The sequence below is a fragment of the Ambystoma mexicanum genome, chromosome 5q (assembly GCF_040938575.1).
Source record: "Ambystoma mexicanum isolate Mex_15411 chromosome 5q, UKY_AmexF1_1, whole genome shotgun sequence".
In the NCBI taxonomy this organism is placed as follows: domain Eukaryota; kingdom Metazoa; phylum Chordata; class Amphibia; order Caudata; family Ambystomatidae; genus Ambystoma; species Ambystoma mexicanum.
In genome coordinates, this window is record NC_090933.1 from 1,322,153,049 (window position 1) to 1,322,170,288 (window position 17,240).

At 46.4% G+C, this 17,240-nt stretch overlaps 1 protein-coding gene across 1 annotated transcript in view; it reads left to right on the forward strand.

The window, feature by feature from the left end:
* LOC138498520 (zinc finger protein 268-like) overlaps positions 1-17,240 on the forward strand; it is a 274,979-nt gene that overhangs the window by 40,785 nt on the left and 216,954 nt on the right. Inside the window, exon 4 of the mRNA XM_069622300.1 lies at positions 13,918-15,553. Coding sequence (XP_069478401.1) covers positions 14,419-15,553 — 1,135 coding nt within the window. The 5' untranslated portion in view covers positions 13,918-14,418. The remainder of the gene's footprint in view (positions 1-13,917; positions 15,554-17,240) is intronic.

The window sequence follows — 17,240 nt, forward strand, 5'->3', positions numbered from 1 at the left end:
TCTGCATTATCGGGACTCTTCCCTGGTCTGTGCTCAATGGTGATGTCTAGCCCTTGTAGGCTAATGGACCACCTCAGCAGTTTCGGGTTTTCACCCTTCATCTGCATAAGCTGCTTCAGGGGCTTATGGTCTGTTGGGACCTTGAAGGTCGACCCGGTAAGGTAGGTCCTAAAACGCCTAAGGCTACAGACTATACTAAAACATTCCTTTTCAACAGTAGCCCGCCTAAGTTCCCTACCCTTGAGTTGTCTACTGATGAATATGATCGGATGTTCTCTTCCTTTTTCTTCTAACTGGGGCAAGACCACTCCAATTCCGGTGTTGCAGGCGTCAGTTTGAATAATAAAGGGTTTGCTGTAGTCGGGCGCACAAAACACAGGTAGTCTTCAGTCCAATTAACCTTCCTTGGTTGCTTGGGTGAAGTCAGAGCAGGTGCAGCTATAGTTCAATCCTATCAGAATCAAGCCGGAAGGCGTAACCGGCTTTACAACGAAGGCTGGCAACAAAGGCTAACCCCTGTCCGAGCCTGAAACCAGCAGAAGCCTTTCGTGGAGCTGGAGCTCACACCATGCTGCAGGAGCAGCGTCGCCCCCACCCTGCCTCGATGAGAAAGTAAGCAGAAACTCCTTTCCCCTTACAATTGCGGGCATTACATGGGCCCCAATGCAAGTTGGAAAAAGCACAGCTCGAGCACAGAATATTTCGTCTGATACTTAAATCACTTCTGCAACCTGCAAACTGCCATCCAAACACGCAAACCAGCATCCCTCATCTCTTCGCCTTTACGATCCACGAGGGTTCCATCTCTACAAGATGGATGCCGTCTCCACTGAATAGCGATTTCCACCCTGGCAGCCTGGAGAATTCCTGATTGCACAGTTGATTGGCCGCAAGCATCTTAAGATCCTATCAGAATCAAGCCGGAAGGCGTAACCGGCTTTACAACGAAGGCTGGCAACAAAGGCTAACGCCTGTCCGAGCCTGTCGGAGGCCGGGAGGCCTGGAGGTTTCCCTTACATATACTGCTGCCCCATTGGTGCTCTGCACGATTCCTTCCTAAAGTCCACAGCGACTCTGTTTCACACTTTGCGGTAAGAGCTAAAGCACGTATATTTACGTGTCATATGGCCTCATGTACTGTTCCACTTCTACACGGAATACTGTCGCTAACCCTACGACATAGTGCCTTACCTAAGCAGCCCACTGACATTAGGAGTATTCAACTGCCATTCATCTAGCCTTTTTGGCCTCACGGCCCTCACTACATCTACAACTTAACTACTGCACTATTCCCACTTGCTATGCCATCCAAGTAATTACTACAAACACGCGTATACTTCTATTTAGAACTTAGGCTAGCCACTTGCCTACTACGACTACGGCAGCCAGCTCCCACCCTGCCTGTTAGCAAACCTGGGTGCACCTTCAGCCAGTGAATGATGCATATCTTGTGATTTCTGTCATTTTAGAAAATCTGAATCTGGGCATTTTCATGGACATTCAAATCTAGGCGCACCTCCAGCCAGTGAATGCTGTATAATCTAATGACCCTGGTGTTTAATGAAACATGAGTCCATATGGCCACAGAACAGCCTAAACCATTGTTTAGCCTAGACTTTGCAACATAAGTACCACTCTTTAGCCCCGAGTTAAATAACTGTCCTACTTGAACCTATCACCATGTACCCGCAACCTGCTACCTTATTTGCCTTACACTAATTGACCAGCCAGTCCAACCACACAGACCTAGCACACCTCCTACATCCTACAATGCACTTATTTACTCACAATAGTATTATTGCACACCATGTCATCCTCTACAGGAACCACAACAGACACCCCCAATAATCTCCTATCGACTACACTAACTAGCCATCGGCATAATCCACAACAGCTGACTACCCAATGCATTGTAGCTGTTAGGCAGAATCCTGTGCAGTTCCCTTAGGGAGCACTGCAAAAAGATAAGGACTACAGGTGTTGGCAGTAAACCCACTTGGTAGCAGTCTGTACCACACAGATTTACCTGGTAGCTGTGGCTGAGCAGTCAGACTTCCCTCAAGAAGAGTTAGGCAGTATATAGCGTATACACATTAGGTACCAAAATACAGTAGCACAAGCAAACACTGACCAGAGCTTTGGTATAAAAATATATAATTATTTATTTAAAAACACACTTGTAAAAATACACTAGCACTAATATGGCAAGCAAGTTCATAACACATTCACTATTAATATATATACATCCCTGATTACTTATTGGACAAGTCTTAGGTTGAAAACACCACTTTTTTACAGACAGAGGTGAGCGCTTAACCTAAGATGGCACTCCAATAAGTTAGTTAAAAAGGGAAGGAAAAGGCAGAATTAGAAAAGCACACAATACCAACACTTTAAAAGAACCACGGCAAGTCAGGGAAGGCAGAGTCTACTGTAGAGCAAAAAGTTCATAGGCCAGGCCCACTCTTGGAGAGAGCCAGGCTGAATGTGCCCAAGATCACACAGTTGAAGTACACTTTAAAAGTCTTTGCAGATATTTCAAAAAGGAGTTGGATCAGTTCAGAAAAGTTAGGTTAGCCAGCCTAGGGTCAACCCAGTTGGAAAGGCAAGGATTTAAGGGACACCTTACACAGACCGTTGCAAGGGCGGACAGGCGGACACAGTACCTTAAATGGAGAGGACGTTCCAGCGGGGGAAGTTGTTCCTGGCAGCGAGTACAAGACACGGCTTTGTCCAGAGGAAGAGATGATCTCGACGAGGAGGAAAGCTGAAGGTCGTTGCACTGCCAGGGAAGAAACCAGCCACGGAGTTCGCTGTTTAAAAGGTACTTCTGTGGAGAAGCCCACCAAAAAAGTGGAACAAAGTGCTCAACCTGGTTTGGAGTTACAGAAGCGAACACAGACGCCATTTTGGCACCGAGTTGTTGCAAAAAATCCCAACCGGTGAATTAATATTAATTTAATAAACCGGAGGTATGTTTGAGGCTATGTTAAAAAGTGGTAGCCTCGAACAATGGGAAAATCCCATAGGAATATATTCGCGGTCGAATATAAAAAGTAGTATCCACTGCCACCAGCCAAAATTCGATCAGGGGGGACTGGACAGTGCCCCCTCGAACAACAGACCCAGGGGCAATCGAATTGCCCCTACCAGTATGTCCACAATATGATGGTTTGTACTGGTTCTGTTCACAATTTAGGACTAGTAAAGCCAATGGTGACTTTACATGCCCTGGGAGACAGTAGTCAGTCCCAGGGTATGGAGTCTATGTTTGGGGGTCACTATGACACCCCTGTGTTACTGCACTGAGGGTGCTGTGTAACACACATACCAAAAACACATGAAGCCCTATGGAGTAAAAGACCCCATAGCCCATAAAACACATTCACAGTCAAAGGACACTCTCAAATCATGCCTAAGAGTGGGAGGAAAAGAGTCTCACTCTTAGCAGGAGAAAAAAAATAAACCCCAAAAATCCAGCAAAGCTGCTGGGGGACTCACTAGGTTTGGGAAATTAGCCTTAACAGAGAATTCTCCCTAACAGTAGCCATGAGAAATGCTAGACTACGTGCACAACTACCTAGAATCTGTGATCCTCTTATTAAATATGAAACTAACACCCGCCGGTATCAGGTAATATTATCCCCACCAAAAATATCGCCGTATATATGGTCATAGGCAATATTTTTGGTGTGGATAATATTAGGAGCGGGGATTGCGGGGATGTCCCCCGCTCCTTTTAAAAACATATGGGGGTTGCGGGGGTGTCCCCCGCAGGTTCCATGGGGTAATATCGGCGCAAAGCTACGGCAACACTTTTGTATGGTGATATTTGTGCGGGGATATTATCACATGGAACCCACCCGCCGTACTAAAGCGGCATCCGAACCTACTCCCAAATCTATCTCTCACAAACTATAAAAGTCATAATAACCTTCAAATAAATAGAGACAAAACTACTAGCCATACAATGCCAACAAGTATCACCTTACTCCCTCCAACCAAATCTATACCAAAACTCAAAGGCGCCCTAATTAATGCCAGATCTCTAGTCGCCCATGCTATAGAAATATCTGAAATTATCTCCACTGAAGGCTATGACTTTATAGCCATTACTGAAACATGGCTCCATGAAGCATTGGGCCCAGCACTGTCCTTAGCAGTTCCAAACAACTACACTATCCTCAGAATGGATAGACACGAAGCCCGAGGCGGCGGCTTAGCCATTATTCTCAAAACTAAGCTTGGCATGAGACTTGCTCCCTCACCTGCCACTGACTCTTGCGAAATAATGTCTACCAAAATACCTATGGCCAACTCTCAAACACTCAACATCCACTTGATACACAGACCTCCTGGTCCTATCCAGACATTCATAGAAGACCCATCTATCATCCTCTCAGAAAATTAAAAAGACACTACCCAAACATTACTACTTGGCGACCTTGATATAGGCTATAATGTCATCAACGATCCACAAGCAACACCAGTATCTAACATCCTGACAGAACTGGGCTTCTCCCAAAGAGTGAATGAGCCCACACACATCCAAGGGAGAATCCTAGACTGGGTTGCTGACCACAACTGCAACATCTCTACCCTATTTATCTCACCTCAAATTTGGACAGATCATCATCTAATATCATTCTCACTAGATACAAAAATCCCTAAACCCCAACGACTCTGTGCACCACCTACACTTACCAGAAATAAAAAAAAATATGACATTAGACAAACTACTCCCTGGTATCCTGCCCCCTTTAAATGCTATACCAGACAACTCGGATCTTAATATTCTAGTCGAAGAATTCAACAAAATCATGAACATAACTCTTGATAATATTGCCCCGCTAAATCTTAGAAATAGTAAACCACACAGCCATCTAAACAATTGGTTCACCCCCCTCCTAAAAAACCTCAGACTAGAAAAAAGAAAATGCGAAAACACTTGGAAACTTCACCCCATGCTGGAAAACAAATTGAATCTAATCAATATTTCATCCCAATATAAAAAAAGGGATCCTCTCAGCAAAGCAAGAGACCTACAATAACAGAATTACACAAGCCAACTCAAGCATGAAAGAGTTATTCTCTATACTTGGAGAGATAGAAAATCTCATAACCCCTCAAGACAACTGTACTAAAGATAAAAAATGGTGCTCTGAAATCCAGTATGCATTATCCAACAAAGTCCTCAAACTCCAAAAGAAAACAGAACTAAAGAGAGAGACACTAGCCACTTCCACATTGCCCAATAAAATAACATCTCCCAAAACTAAACCTTCCACCCAATTCCACTTCTCCAAAGTCTCTATAATGGAGGTGGAGAAAGCAATACTTGGACTCAAACCTTCAAACTGTAAAGAGATCTCTGCCCAGCACAACTGATCAAAGACACTGCATGAGACCTAGCACCATTCATCACTAAACTGATTAATGCCTCCTTTACCACCGGTACCATCCTGAGCAACCTCAAGGAATCTTGGGTGCTCCCGCTCCTCAAAAAGCAAACCTTGGACCCGGCTATACCTACCAATTATAAACCAATCACTACTGTGCCGTTCCTCCTGAAGATTCTAGACAAGGTGGCATACACCCAAATCCAGAACTTCCTTGAACTGAACCAGTTACTAGGCTCTCATCAATCTGGTTTCCAACCACTGCACGGCACAGAAACCGCACTTATCGATCTAAAAGCCCACATTGATAAACTACGAGACATTGGAAAAGCAGCACTACTCCTACTATTAGACCTATCTGCCGCATTCGACCTAGTGGATCACAAGGTACTCTGCAACCACCTAGACACAGCAGCACACTTCTCTACTGAGGCAATAGTGTGGATCCAATCATTCCTTAGTGACCGTACCATGAGGGTCTTCTCACCTACAGCAGCAGCTGACCCCATCCCGATCACTTGCGGCGTGCCACAGGGCTCGTGCGTTTCGCCAACGCTATATAACATCTTCACTAAACCCCTGTTTGATGACTTGGACCATCTGGGTATCACCTACACCAATTATGCAGATGATACCCAGATCCACCTCCCTCTCACAGGGTACTACGATGAGGATCTAGCAATGGTGAACAGAATGTACAGCATCGTTCAGGCATGGATGGCCACTCATGGCCTCTGCCTGAACGATGACCAAACAGAGCTCCATGTCCTGGGCCCCACCTCCCTCATCAACAAACGAAGTACAAATTACTCTTCCTTCATCATTGACGAATATTGCATCCAAGTAGCTAAGAAAGTAAAAACGTTAGGCATATACCTTGACTCTACCTTATCATTTACCAAACAGGTAAATACTCTAGCCTCATCAACAGCTTACACATGTAAACTAATTAGAGCGGGGAAACAATTCCTATCTCAGAATAGCTGCCTAACTCTAGCCAGAGCTTTAATCCTTTCCAAACTAGAATATTGTAATGCCCTGTACATTGGAGCAACTAAATCCACCATCAACAAAATTCAGATACAACAAAACAATGCACTTCGAGCAGCACTGAACATTCCTAAGAGAGAACATATCTCGGAAACAAGAAGGAAACACAAATGGCTTACCACTTATGAGAAAATTAGACTTAAAACTGTGTCCCTCACACACAATAACGCCCCTCAATACTTAGCCGACAGATTCTCCAGAACGAACTCCACTAGACAAACTAGACTAGCTAACACTAATCACCTCCAAGTACCCCGATTCAAACTCACCACTATAGGCGGAACTAGCTTCCCAGTCAAAGCTGCGCAATTGTGGAACAAGTTACCCGTCACATTGAGAACAGAACAATCCTTTACCAAATTCAGGCAAAATGTGATTAGCTGGCTGATAGTAACACATGTTAAATGAATGAATGAATGAACTTGCACCTGTCTGCTTACCGACATGCCTGCCACAACTGTTATCCCCTGACGGCTATTTTTCCAATCATCACTTGTTAACCTTTCACATGTATGACACTCTGTAACCTGTAACTTTCCACAAAGCTGTAAGTTTTCTTACCTCCTGCGCCCTTATACCCTAGGGTCTGGTGCGCATAATAAATACTAAACAAACAAACAAACATAGTCTGCCATTAAGTTGTAATAATACCCAGAGAGGCCCAAAAAGACTCTCACCGGGGTTTGAGTAGTGGGAGTCGCCCAGTCATGTACATCCTGTACCTTACTGGGAGGGGTTGGATTTGACGCCCTCCTACCTCATGACCAAGATATGTGACTTTTCTCCTGAGCTATCTAGCACTTGGTGGCCTTGGTAGTGAGGTTAGCCCTTTTCAAGGCCTGCAACACCTTATCCAGATGTGTCAAATGCTCTTCCCAGGTGGAACTGTAGACGGCAATGTCGTCTAGGTAGGCCACACAAAAGGCCTCCAGCCCACTGAGCACATGATTGCCCAATCTCTGGAAGGTGGCAGGTGCATTTTTCAACCCAAAAGGCATGGCTCTAAACTGGTAGAGGCCCTCAGGTGTTGAGAATGCAGTCTTTTCCTTGGAATGGTCCGTCAGAGCTATTTGTCAATAGCCTGAGGTAAGGTCAAAGGTGCTCACAAATATGGCAGCACCTATGGTGTCCACAAGCTCATCAGCCCTGGCCAATGGGTGTGCGTCAGTTTTGGTGACGGCATTGACCCCTCTGTAGTCCACACAGAACCTCCAATCCTTGGTACCGCCTGAGTGGTACCTCGGGGCTCTGAGTGTTTATCGCTTCTGTGTAAACCATGAATACTGTGCAACCTTTTACTGCGCATGCTCTGCTGATTCGTATTCCTGTCTTTGCAGGTGCTCTCCCGGCGCATGCCTCGCGTCCTTTCCTGCGCATGCTGAAGTGATTAATCCCTTGCCGTCTGCATAGTACGCGATCACTGAGCATGCGCAGTCCATGCCACGATGTACGCATGCGCTGCTCACCATACTTTCCCTGTGCAGACTTCTGTGATGAGTGTCTCACCGCTCGGCATGTTTATCACCTCTGCGAAAGACACAAATACTGAGCATGTGCAATGTGTTCCGTGATGAAAGACACGAATACTGGGCATGCGCAGTGTGTTCCATGGTGCATGCGTGCCTTACTGCGCATGCTCTGGTGGGCAATGTCTCATGTCTCATGTCTGTTCTTTGGGTTTGCACCCCGTCGCCCCAGCAATCGGCAGTCATTCCACGAGTTACCGGAGCTCACATTGTCTTGAGGTGCTGCCTCTTACATACATTATGGAATTGCACCTGCAGCCTGGGTGGGGGCACATTACCTTCCATAGGGTTCTACAGTGCCTTTAAGCACCACGGTTGCATCACAGCGCTATACATCATGCAGGTACAATTAATAACGGGTAATTCTCCAGCAATGCTCCGATCACTCACAGTTTCTTTGGGTTCCCTGCCGCTCCCCGATGCAAACATCAGATCCCGCTCACTGGGTGTTAGAAAGGCCTTCTCCAGAGGGTTGGGGTGTAATGGGCCTCTGCAAGGGGTGGGGGTGTAATGGGCCTCTACACAAGGGCTGTCCAGTGGGCATCTACACAAGGGCTGTGCAGTGGGCATATGCAGGGGGTGGGGGTGTAGTGGCCATCTGCATGGGGTGGGGGTGTAATGGGCATCTACACAAGGGCCGCACAGTGGCCATCTGCACGGGGTGGGGGTGTAGTGGCCATCTGCACGGGGTGGGGGTGTAGTGGGTATCTGCATGGGGTGGAGGTGTAGTGGGCACGTACACAAGAGTCGCGCAGTGGGCATCGGCACAGGGTGGGGGTGTAATGGGCATCTACAAAAGGGCCGTGTAGTGGGCATCTGCACGGTGTGGGGGTGTATTGGGCACCAGTGCAGGGCACTGGAACCGAAAGTGGCCCTGGAAATGTTTCCAAGTGGCCCCATGTTAACATATATTGGAGGTTTTGTAACTTGACTTCATCCCACTCAAAAGTGGCCCATGGTACAGAGACCCACCGGGAAATCGCAGGAGTTCCCCCTAGACCACTCCACCACTGGTGCTGTGAGATGGACATTCACACAGGGGGGATATCCTGTGGGCATCTGTACAGGGGTTTGTGCTGTGTGCATGTCTACAGGGGTATGTGCTGTGGGCGTCTGCAAGGGGGGGATATGCAGTGGGCACCAGTACAGTGGACTGTGCAGTGGGAGACTGTGCAGGGGGCTGTGCAGTGTGCATCTGTACGGGGGCTGTGCAGTGAATGTCTGCAAAAGGGGTTATGCAGTGCAGCTCTACATGGGGCTGTGCTGTGGGTGTCTGCAAGGAGGCAATATGCTGTGGGCGCCTTTGCAGAGGACTGTGCTGTGGGCATCTGCAAGAGGGATACGCAGTGGACAGCTCTACATGGGGCTTTCCAGTGGGCATCCGTACGGGTGCTGTGCCGTGGGCATCTGTATGGGGGCTCTGCAGTGTGCATCTATGGGTGCTATGCATTGTAGTGTTTCAGCCTGGGCACCACATCGACTAGAAGCTGCGCCTGGGTGGAGGGGCTCATTTTTGTCTCCCTGGGACGTCAAATGCTATGTTTTTAAAAATGGCTTATTCCTGACCCCTCAAGGCCATCCTTTTTCTCGCATCGTCCCCCGCTTCTCAGCAATGGTGACCATGACTAGTTAAGGGTGAGAGGCGTCCAAATGTGCGAAGGAGTGTTAAGGCTTCAGCAAGGAAAACTTGTGCCATATTGTGCAAGTACCTTGCACATAATAGCAATGCCTGACAATGATTTGAGTGTCTTCCATTTCAATTGACCACCTGTTGTCTTTAACTTTCCATTTGATACCAATAACTGTAAAAAGAATTGTACTACCCAAAAGCAGTTGGATTTTCTGTACTTCTCCCGATGCGGTGGGAACACCAAGAATGTCATCCTGCCCTTTTATAGCACGCCCTCCGTCGCGTCTCGTGCAACGATCATCTTTGACTATTCAATAGTTGTACAACTGAATAAAACCTTAAAGTTTTAGCACCTCATTAGCAAACTATGCATACCACTTTAATTATTGACTAGCTCTCTCCTCTAAGAAAAATAATTTCTCTTTCTTTACCTATATTGAACAATCATTTTGTGAAAACCGACCATCTTATTTCCCTTTTATTACTAAAGGAGGGTGACCAGATGATTGCATGTTATCTGTACACCCCTTCTTAGTTTTGGGTATTAGCTGGTGCTAGAAGCCAAATGTTTTGCCTTAGAATATCGATAAGAGGGAGATCAGATAGGAGTGAAGGACACACAGCTTGTCTTTGTTTGGCATTTTACTGACTCAATTGACAGCCTATTGTCAGGCCAATCTCTATGGCCATTCCCACTCACTACCTACCCTTCCCACCCAAAACGCATCCTTCTGATACCTATTTTACTCTGTCTACCAGCAACATCAAACGTTATGTTGTGTATATAGGGCCTGCCAATGTTATTTTTGTCTGGGAATGGCTCAATTGCAGCTGTAAAGGAACCTTTGGTGTAATAAAGATACCATCACTGAGTGTGCCTTCAGCTGCTCGATTTATAAGCAATACGTCTCCTCACATCTGTTCCTTGCATTGAAGTTTTGTTTAAAAAAGCACTGGCAAAGCCAACACTTTTGGCTTGTGTATAGGATAGACATTTGGCACACACTGACATCATATGGCCAAGTAGTCGCACCATTTTCTAGCTGTTATCATCTTATTGCCAGGTACTAGTCTTATGGAAGGGCCTGGTAAATGCTGAGCCCCTGTCCATACAAAAGCCAAAACGAATGGTTTTGCCAATGCTTGTTTTTGTCCTGATGAAGGTCCCATACTAGCCATAGCCATAAGACATTAAGCTTGAAGTGGACGGAAACACAGCGTGTCGACAGACAACCAATTAGATATATGGCCCGCCTGTGGAAACATGAGGAGGGACCTTCGATAGCATTATGGTGGTCCAAATGTTGGGACATTGCGGTGGCGGTAAAGGTAACCGCGATCCAAAATAATTCCTTCACCAAATCCATGAATATCTGGGATCACTTCATGGACTATGCTACAAGATTCCCGGCTCTGACCAGAAGGCCACCGCTCACCAGATGGCTACAAAGCAGCCCCCTCTACTGATCAGCCCATAACCTTCAATTAGAATCACCTAGCCCATAACTGCTGATATATCCACCAAGATCAAATATAGTATTGGACAATGGAGTTCTACCTAACGCCCGGCATGGAAACAACAGTGGCGGCGGGTTTACCGCAACCGTTGTTTCCATACCGGGCGATTTGTAATGAGGCCCAATGTTTTGAATGTAGTGGCAGCATGGCCTGTGTGTCACAAATGGCACTCTGTCAAGAGTGGCACAGTGTACCCAGGTAGGGTTTGGGTGGCTGTGCTGAAGTAAGGTAGCAGATAAGCACACACAGCAGGAAGTTCAACAAGAAAGAAGAATAGGAAACTGTAGCTGTGAGCCAAAAGGGGCAAAAGATACAAAGGTACAAACAAACTGGATTCCCTCTTGGGGTGTATGCTGAAAAGGGAAAGAGTGTTCCACGAACCTTAGGAAACGCCAGCCTTCTGCACAGATTGCTATAACAGAGGCCCACGCTGTATGCTCATGGCTGGGAACAACAGCAGTGGGTGTCTGTAACACTGAAAACGCGACAAAGGAAGGGGCTGAGGTTGCCTGCCGGAAACCAACAGGCAAGCTCTGTACAAAGGGATTACATAAGACACATGAGAAGACAAGAACAGAAATATGCAGCGAAAAGGAAGTCAATGAGCAATCTAGCAGAAGGAAATGAAGGAAAGGCAGTTAGATAACCTAAGGTGGAGTACAGAGGACTCAAGGAAGAGAACAAGGAGCAGCAGTCAGGAAAACAGAAGGGCTGCAAGTAGGAAGGTGGTCTGCAGTCAAGAGTGGCACTAGGTGCAGGCAAACTGTATTGGACTGCGGAGGACTGTAGTAGGCTGCAAGGCAGGAAGTCCAGAAGAACAGGACAGAGAGAGATTAGTAGTAGGCGACAGACTGAGTGCCCAAAAGAATAGGGCCACGAGGTAAGGAGCCCAGAGGAGCAGGGCTGTAGGCAGCGGAGGGAGACAGGCTGCAAGGAAGGAGCCCAGAGGACACGGGCTGAAGGCAGCAGAGTGAGCAGGCTGCAAGGAAGGAGCCCAGAGGACAAGGGCTGTAGGCAGCGGAGGGAGACAGGCTGCAAGGAAGGAGCCCAGAGGATACGGGCTGAAGGCAGCAGAGTGAGCAGGCTGCAAGGAAGGAGCCCAGAGGACAAGGGCTGTAGGCAGCCGGAGTGAGGCAGGCTGCAGGGCAGAGAGCCCAGCGGACAAGGACGGTAGGCAGCCGGAGTGAGGCAGGCTGCAGGGCAGGGAGCCCAGAGGACAAGGATTGTAGACAGCCGGAGTGAGGCAGGGAAGGGAGCCCAGAGGACAAGGATTGTAGGCAGCCGGAGTGAGGCAGGCTGCAGGGCAGGGAGCCCAGAGGACAAGGATTGTAGGCAGCCGGAGTGAGGCAGGCTGCAGGGAAGGGAGCCTAGAGGACAAGGATTGTAGGCAGCCGGAGTGAGGCAGGCTGCAGGGCAGGGAGCCCAGAGGACAAGGATTGTAGACGGCCGGAGTGAGGCAGGCTGCAGGGAAGGGAGCCTAGAGGACAAGGATTGTAGGCAGCCGGAGTGAGGCAGGCTGCAGGGCAGGGAGCCCAGAGGACAAGGACTGTAGTAAGCCGGAGTGAGGCAGGCTGCAGGGCAAGGAGCCCAGAGGAGCAGGGCAGCAAGGAGTGAGCCCAGAGGAGCAGGGCCGCTGACTGTAGAGGGCTGCATAGGACTGTAATAGGCTGCAAGGCAGGATGCCCAGAGGACAAGGGCTGTAGGTAGAAGGCAGCGGAGCGTGATCGGCTGCAAGGCAGGGAGCCCGGAAAGGGCACTGGAACAAAACAGGATAATGCAGCAACAGGAACAGCATACAAAGTAAAGGGTCGAGGCAAACAGGAGCGGGGAGAACTCAAGATGCAAGACACTGTGCTCCTGCAGGCAGCTGCTTATATACAGCCCTGCCCTGTTCTGAGGCAGGCTAATTGACAGCACCTGTAGCAGCACACCTGAAGACAATCTGCCTCCTCCCTCTCTGGTCCTGAGCAGGTGGAAGCAGCATTGGCTGCTAGGGCTTCTGGGGATTGTGATCCCAATAACGATGAATGAGAATAGCCAGGAATTAAGGACTGCAGCCAGGTGCATTATGGTAAATGTAGTTAATTGAATAAAATAAGAAAGAACCGAAGTTGAGCAAATGGAAATAAAAGACCAAGGCGTGAAAAGGAGTTGTTCAAGGAGTATTAGGAGGATAAATGAGTACCAAGTAGTCCATGATGGTTGCCAATGCGTGCGCCAGCGGTGCGGGCATGACACTGTGCCATTCTCACCATGGGAAGAGATTTGCGCTTTCCTTTTTTAAATCACAATTCTGTCCTTGTTTCCTCGATAGTGCTGTTTGTTGGGTTATATTACTCATGTTTGGGCCAATACACAAGTCATCAGTGATTACATAATGGACTGGTGAAGCAGATGTCCAATTGGTGGCAAACATCTGCTTTTTATCATTTGTGTATGGCAATTGGGAGCTTCCATGTGCTAATTTTGTCATTTCCATATAAATATATAAAATATGCATTTAAAATGTTTGTTCACCAAGCCTGTGTTTTTCCCTAGTGTTTTGGATGCAAAACATTTCTAAATAAAAATTAATCGCATTATTCCTGCTGCATGTTACCTCTGTTCCCATTGGAGCGCCACTTCTCTGCCACCTATTGGGGTGCTGTTCCCCAATAGATGGCACTTCAAAGTCAAATAAGTTACTACGTGAGGAGTTCACATCACTACTACTGAGTAAAGTCTTATTAAATATGCTGCCTGCGATTGTGAACGTATTGAAACTAATAATGTGCTTCTCCTTTTATGTTAATAGGTGACTGCCCCAGAAATGCAAAAACAGTGATTGTTCGATTCTCTGGACTATTGCAGTGAAAAGCCTCATTGTTGGAATATGCAATTTCCAAGCATCTTAGAAGTGCGCAAATTTGGGCTCCAGTTACCTTTTCAGAGTATTTAGGAACTGGGCTGGGAAGTCTGTTGATACATTGATGGCTTCCATACATGCAACCACTTCGTGGTAACATCCAGTATTCAAGCGTGTTCCTTCTGTAAATCCTGGGGGAGAGGTATATCTAGCAAGAAAATGATAATGTGTTATGTGCAGTAAGGAAAGCATTTTTCATTTGAGCTCTGAATTTGGAAAAGGTTAATTGAAAAGGCTCCTCTTAAGAGAAGGCACCTGACAAAATAAACTGGCAAGACACGTTACACATGCACAAAATGTGGGAACAATTGCCATCAAGAGCATACTTACTGCCCACATGAGGACATAGGTGAAAAACCTTATCAGTGCACTGAATTTGATAACGGCATCATGCAAATGGACGTCATTATGAGCCACCAGCAAATGAATAAAGGTGAGAAACCTTATGAGTGCGTTGAATGTGGGAAAGGGTTTGTTCTGAAGGGAGCGCTTAGTAGCCACCAGAGAACACATACAGGAGAGAAGCCTTATGGGTGCACTGAATGTGGGAAAGGGTTTACTACAAAAGGAACGCTTACTATCCACCAGAGAACACATACAGGAGAGAAGCCTTATGGGTGCACTGAATGTGGGAAAGGGTTTACTACAAAAGGAATGCTTACTATCCACCAGAGAACACATACAGGTGAGAAACAGTTTGAGTGCATTGAATGTGGAAAAGGGTTTGCTCAGAAAGAACATCTTATTAATCACCAGATAACACATACAGGTGAGAAACCTTATGAGTGCACTGAATGTGGGAAAGGGTTTGCCTGGAAGGGAAATCTTACTATCCACCAGAAAATACATACAGGTGAGAAACCTTATGAGTGCATTGAATGTGGGAAAGGGTTTGCTAGAAAGGAAGTTCTTACTGACCACCAGAGAACGCATACAGGTGCGAAGCCTTATGTGTGCATTGAATGTGGAAAACGGTTTGCTCAGAATGGACACCTTATTAGGCACCAGAGAACACATACAGGTGTGAAACCTTATGAGTGCACTGAATGTGGGAAAGGGTTTACTACAAAGCAAGAGCTTACTATCCACCAGAGAACACATACAGGTGAGAAACCTTATAAGTGCACTGAATGTGGGAAAGGGTTTGCTACAAAGCAAGAGCTTACTGTCCACCAGAGAACACATACAGGTGAGAAGCCTTATGAGTGCATTGAATGTGGAAAACGGTTTGCTCGGAAAGGACACCTTATTAGGCACCAGAGAACACATACAGGTGAGAAACCTTATAAGTGCACTGAATGTGGGAAAGGGTTTGCTACAAAGCAAGAACTTACTATTCACCTGAGAACACATACAGGTGAGAAACCCTATGTGTGCTCTGAATGTGGGGAAGGATTTGCTTGGAGTGGAAATCTTACTATCCACCAGAGAACACATACAGGTGAGAAACCTTATGAGTGCATTGAATGTGGAAAAGGATTTGCTCAGAAAGAACATCTAATTAATCACGAGAGAACACATACAGGTGAGAAACCTTATTAATACACTGAATGTGGGAATGGGTTTGCTACAAAGGGAGTTCTTAGTAAGCACCAGTGAACACACACAGGTGTGAAACCTTATGAGTGCAATGAATGTGGGAATGGGTTTGCTACAAAGGGAGTTCTTAGTAAGCACCAGAGAACACATACAGGCAAGAAACCTTATGAGTGCATTGAATGTGGTAACGGGTTTGCTTGGCAGGGACATCTTATTAGCCACCAGAGAACGCATGCAGGTAAAAAAAAATGCCTAACTGCATTGAGTGCAGGAACTGGTTTAGTCATAAGGTACGTCTTGTTTACCAGCACTGAATCAAAAATGGTCAAATTTGTAAACTCCCTTTTTGCAGTGATTCTTAATGGCCCCTCTTCAACTTTTCTCTTTCATGCAAACGCTTGGTAACTCTGCTGTGTGGTAGAATAGGGCCTCATTACGAGGTTGGTGGTAGCCGTCCCTGTGTAGCATGCATGGCTACCGCCACCAGCGAATGGGCAATTACTGTCCCATTACGAGTTGAATGGGCCGGTAATTGCGGGTGGCGTTGTTGGGCAGAATGGAGATGGGGAGCATGGATGCACCGTTCACACCGTACCGCCAAAGTTATAATGAGGCCCATAGTCTTGATTCTAGAATAAATAAATGGGTGTGTCTCTAACTTATAACATTGTTCATGTGCTTACCAGTACATACTAATTACTATGAATGGAACTGGATAGCTGGTCTCTGGCAAGCTCACGTTTAGTCATGAATGAGGAAAAAGGAACAGAGGTCATGGGATCGTGGTTCCACTACTTACACTGGCCTCAATGTCTTTTCTGGTGCAAAACGCATAGAGGCACAGAGCCGTGCCGAGCTCCCTGATGGCAGAAATGTTTCTAGAGAACAGCTGCACTGGGATATGGATATCATAAATGAGTAAACTGTGGTAGGAAGGAATCCATTAGAAATGCCTCTACTGGTACACCCCCATAAAGTAATTTTAAATTCAACATCAACACATAGGGATTAAAATGCTGCACATTTCAATTATTTGGAGCCCTCCTGAATAATAAATAAGCAGAAGGCTATATTCTCACACGGCAATTAGACTAAGCTTGGCACAACACATGTGCAAAGACTGTTTTGCCAAGGGAAAACATGGATAATGGCATCCATAAAACTGGAATCTCCAATGTTACTCTAGAAGCCCGTTTCCAAGAAATGCAGGCCTCACAAGGAGTGCCATCCTCGCTGAATGCTGCAGTGTTTCCACTTTGTGTATCGTGTTCTACAGCACCACAGTTTCCTTTTCTCCTCAGGATCCTCTGTACTGTATTACACTATTGCCTATCTCTGTCGGAGCATTTAGGATTATTAGATGGTTCCCTAGCTTGGGATCGACATGTAGGGGTGTGAGGGTGTATGGCCACTATTAAAGCACTAACTTAAAAGAAATTGGTTTGATGAGAAGGGCACAGAGAAGGTGTCAAATTATGTGGACATGTATTTTAGAAAAGTGACATTTTATGAATAGAGTAGAAAGGGCAAATGCAATAGACATATCCTCTGTGTTGTGAGACAGTAAAAAGCATGAAAATTTGGAAATGCAATGGTGCCTTTAGGTCTGAAATGAGAGTTGTTGGTGTAATGATATCACAGCTGTTCTCTAAATTCCAAGAAGGAATAGTGGA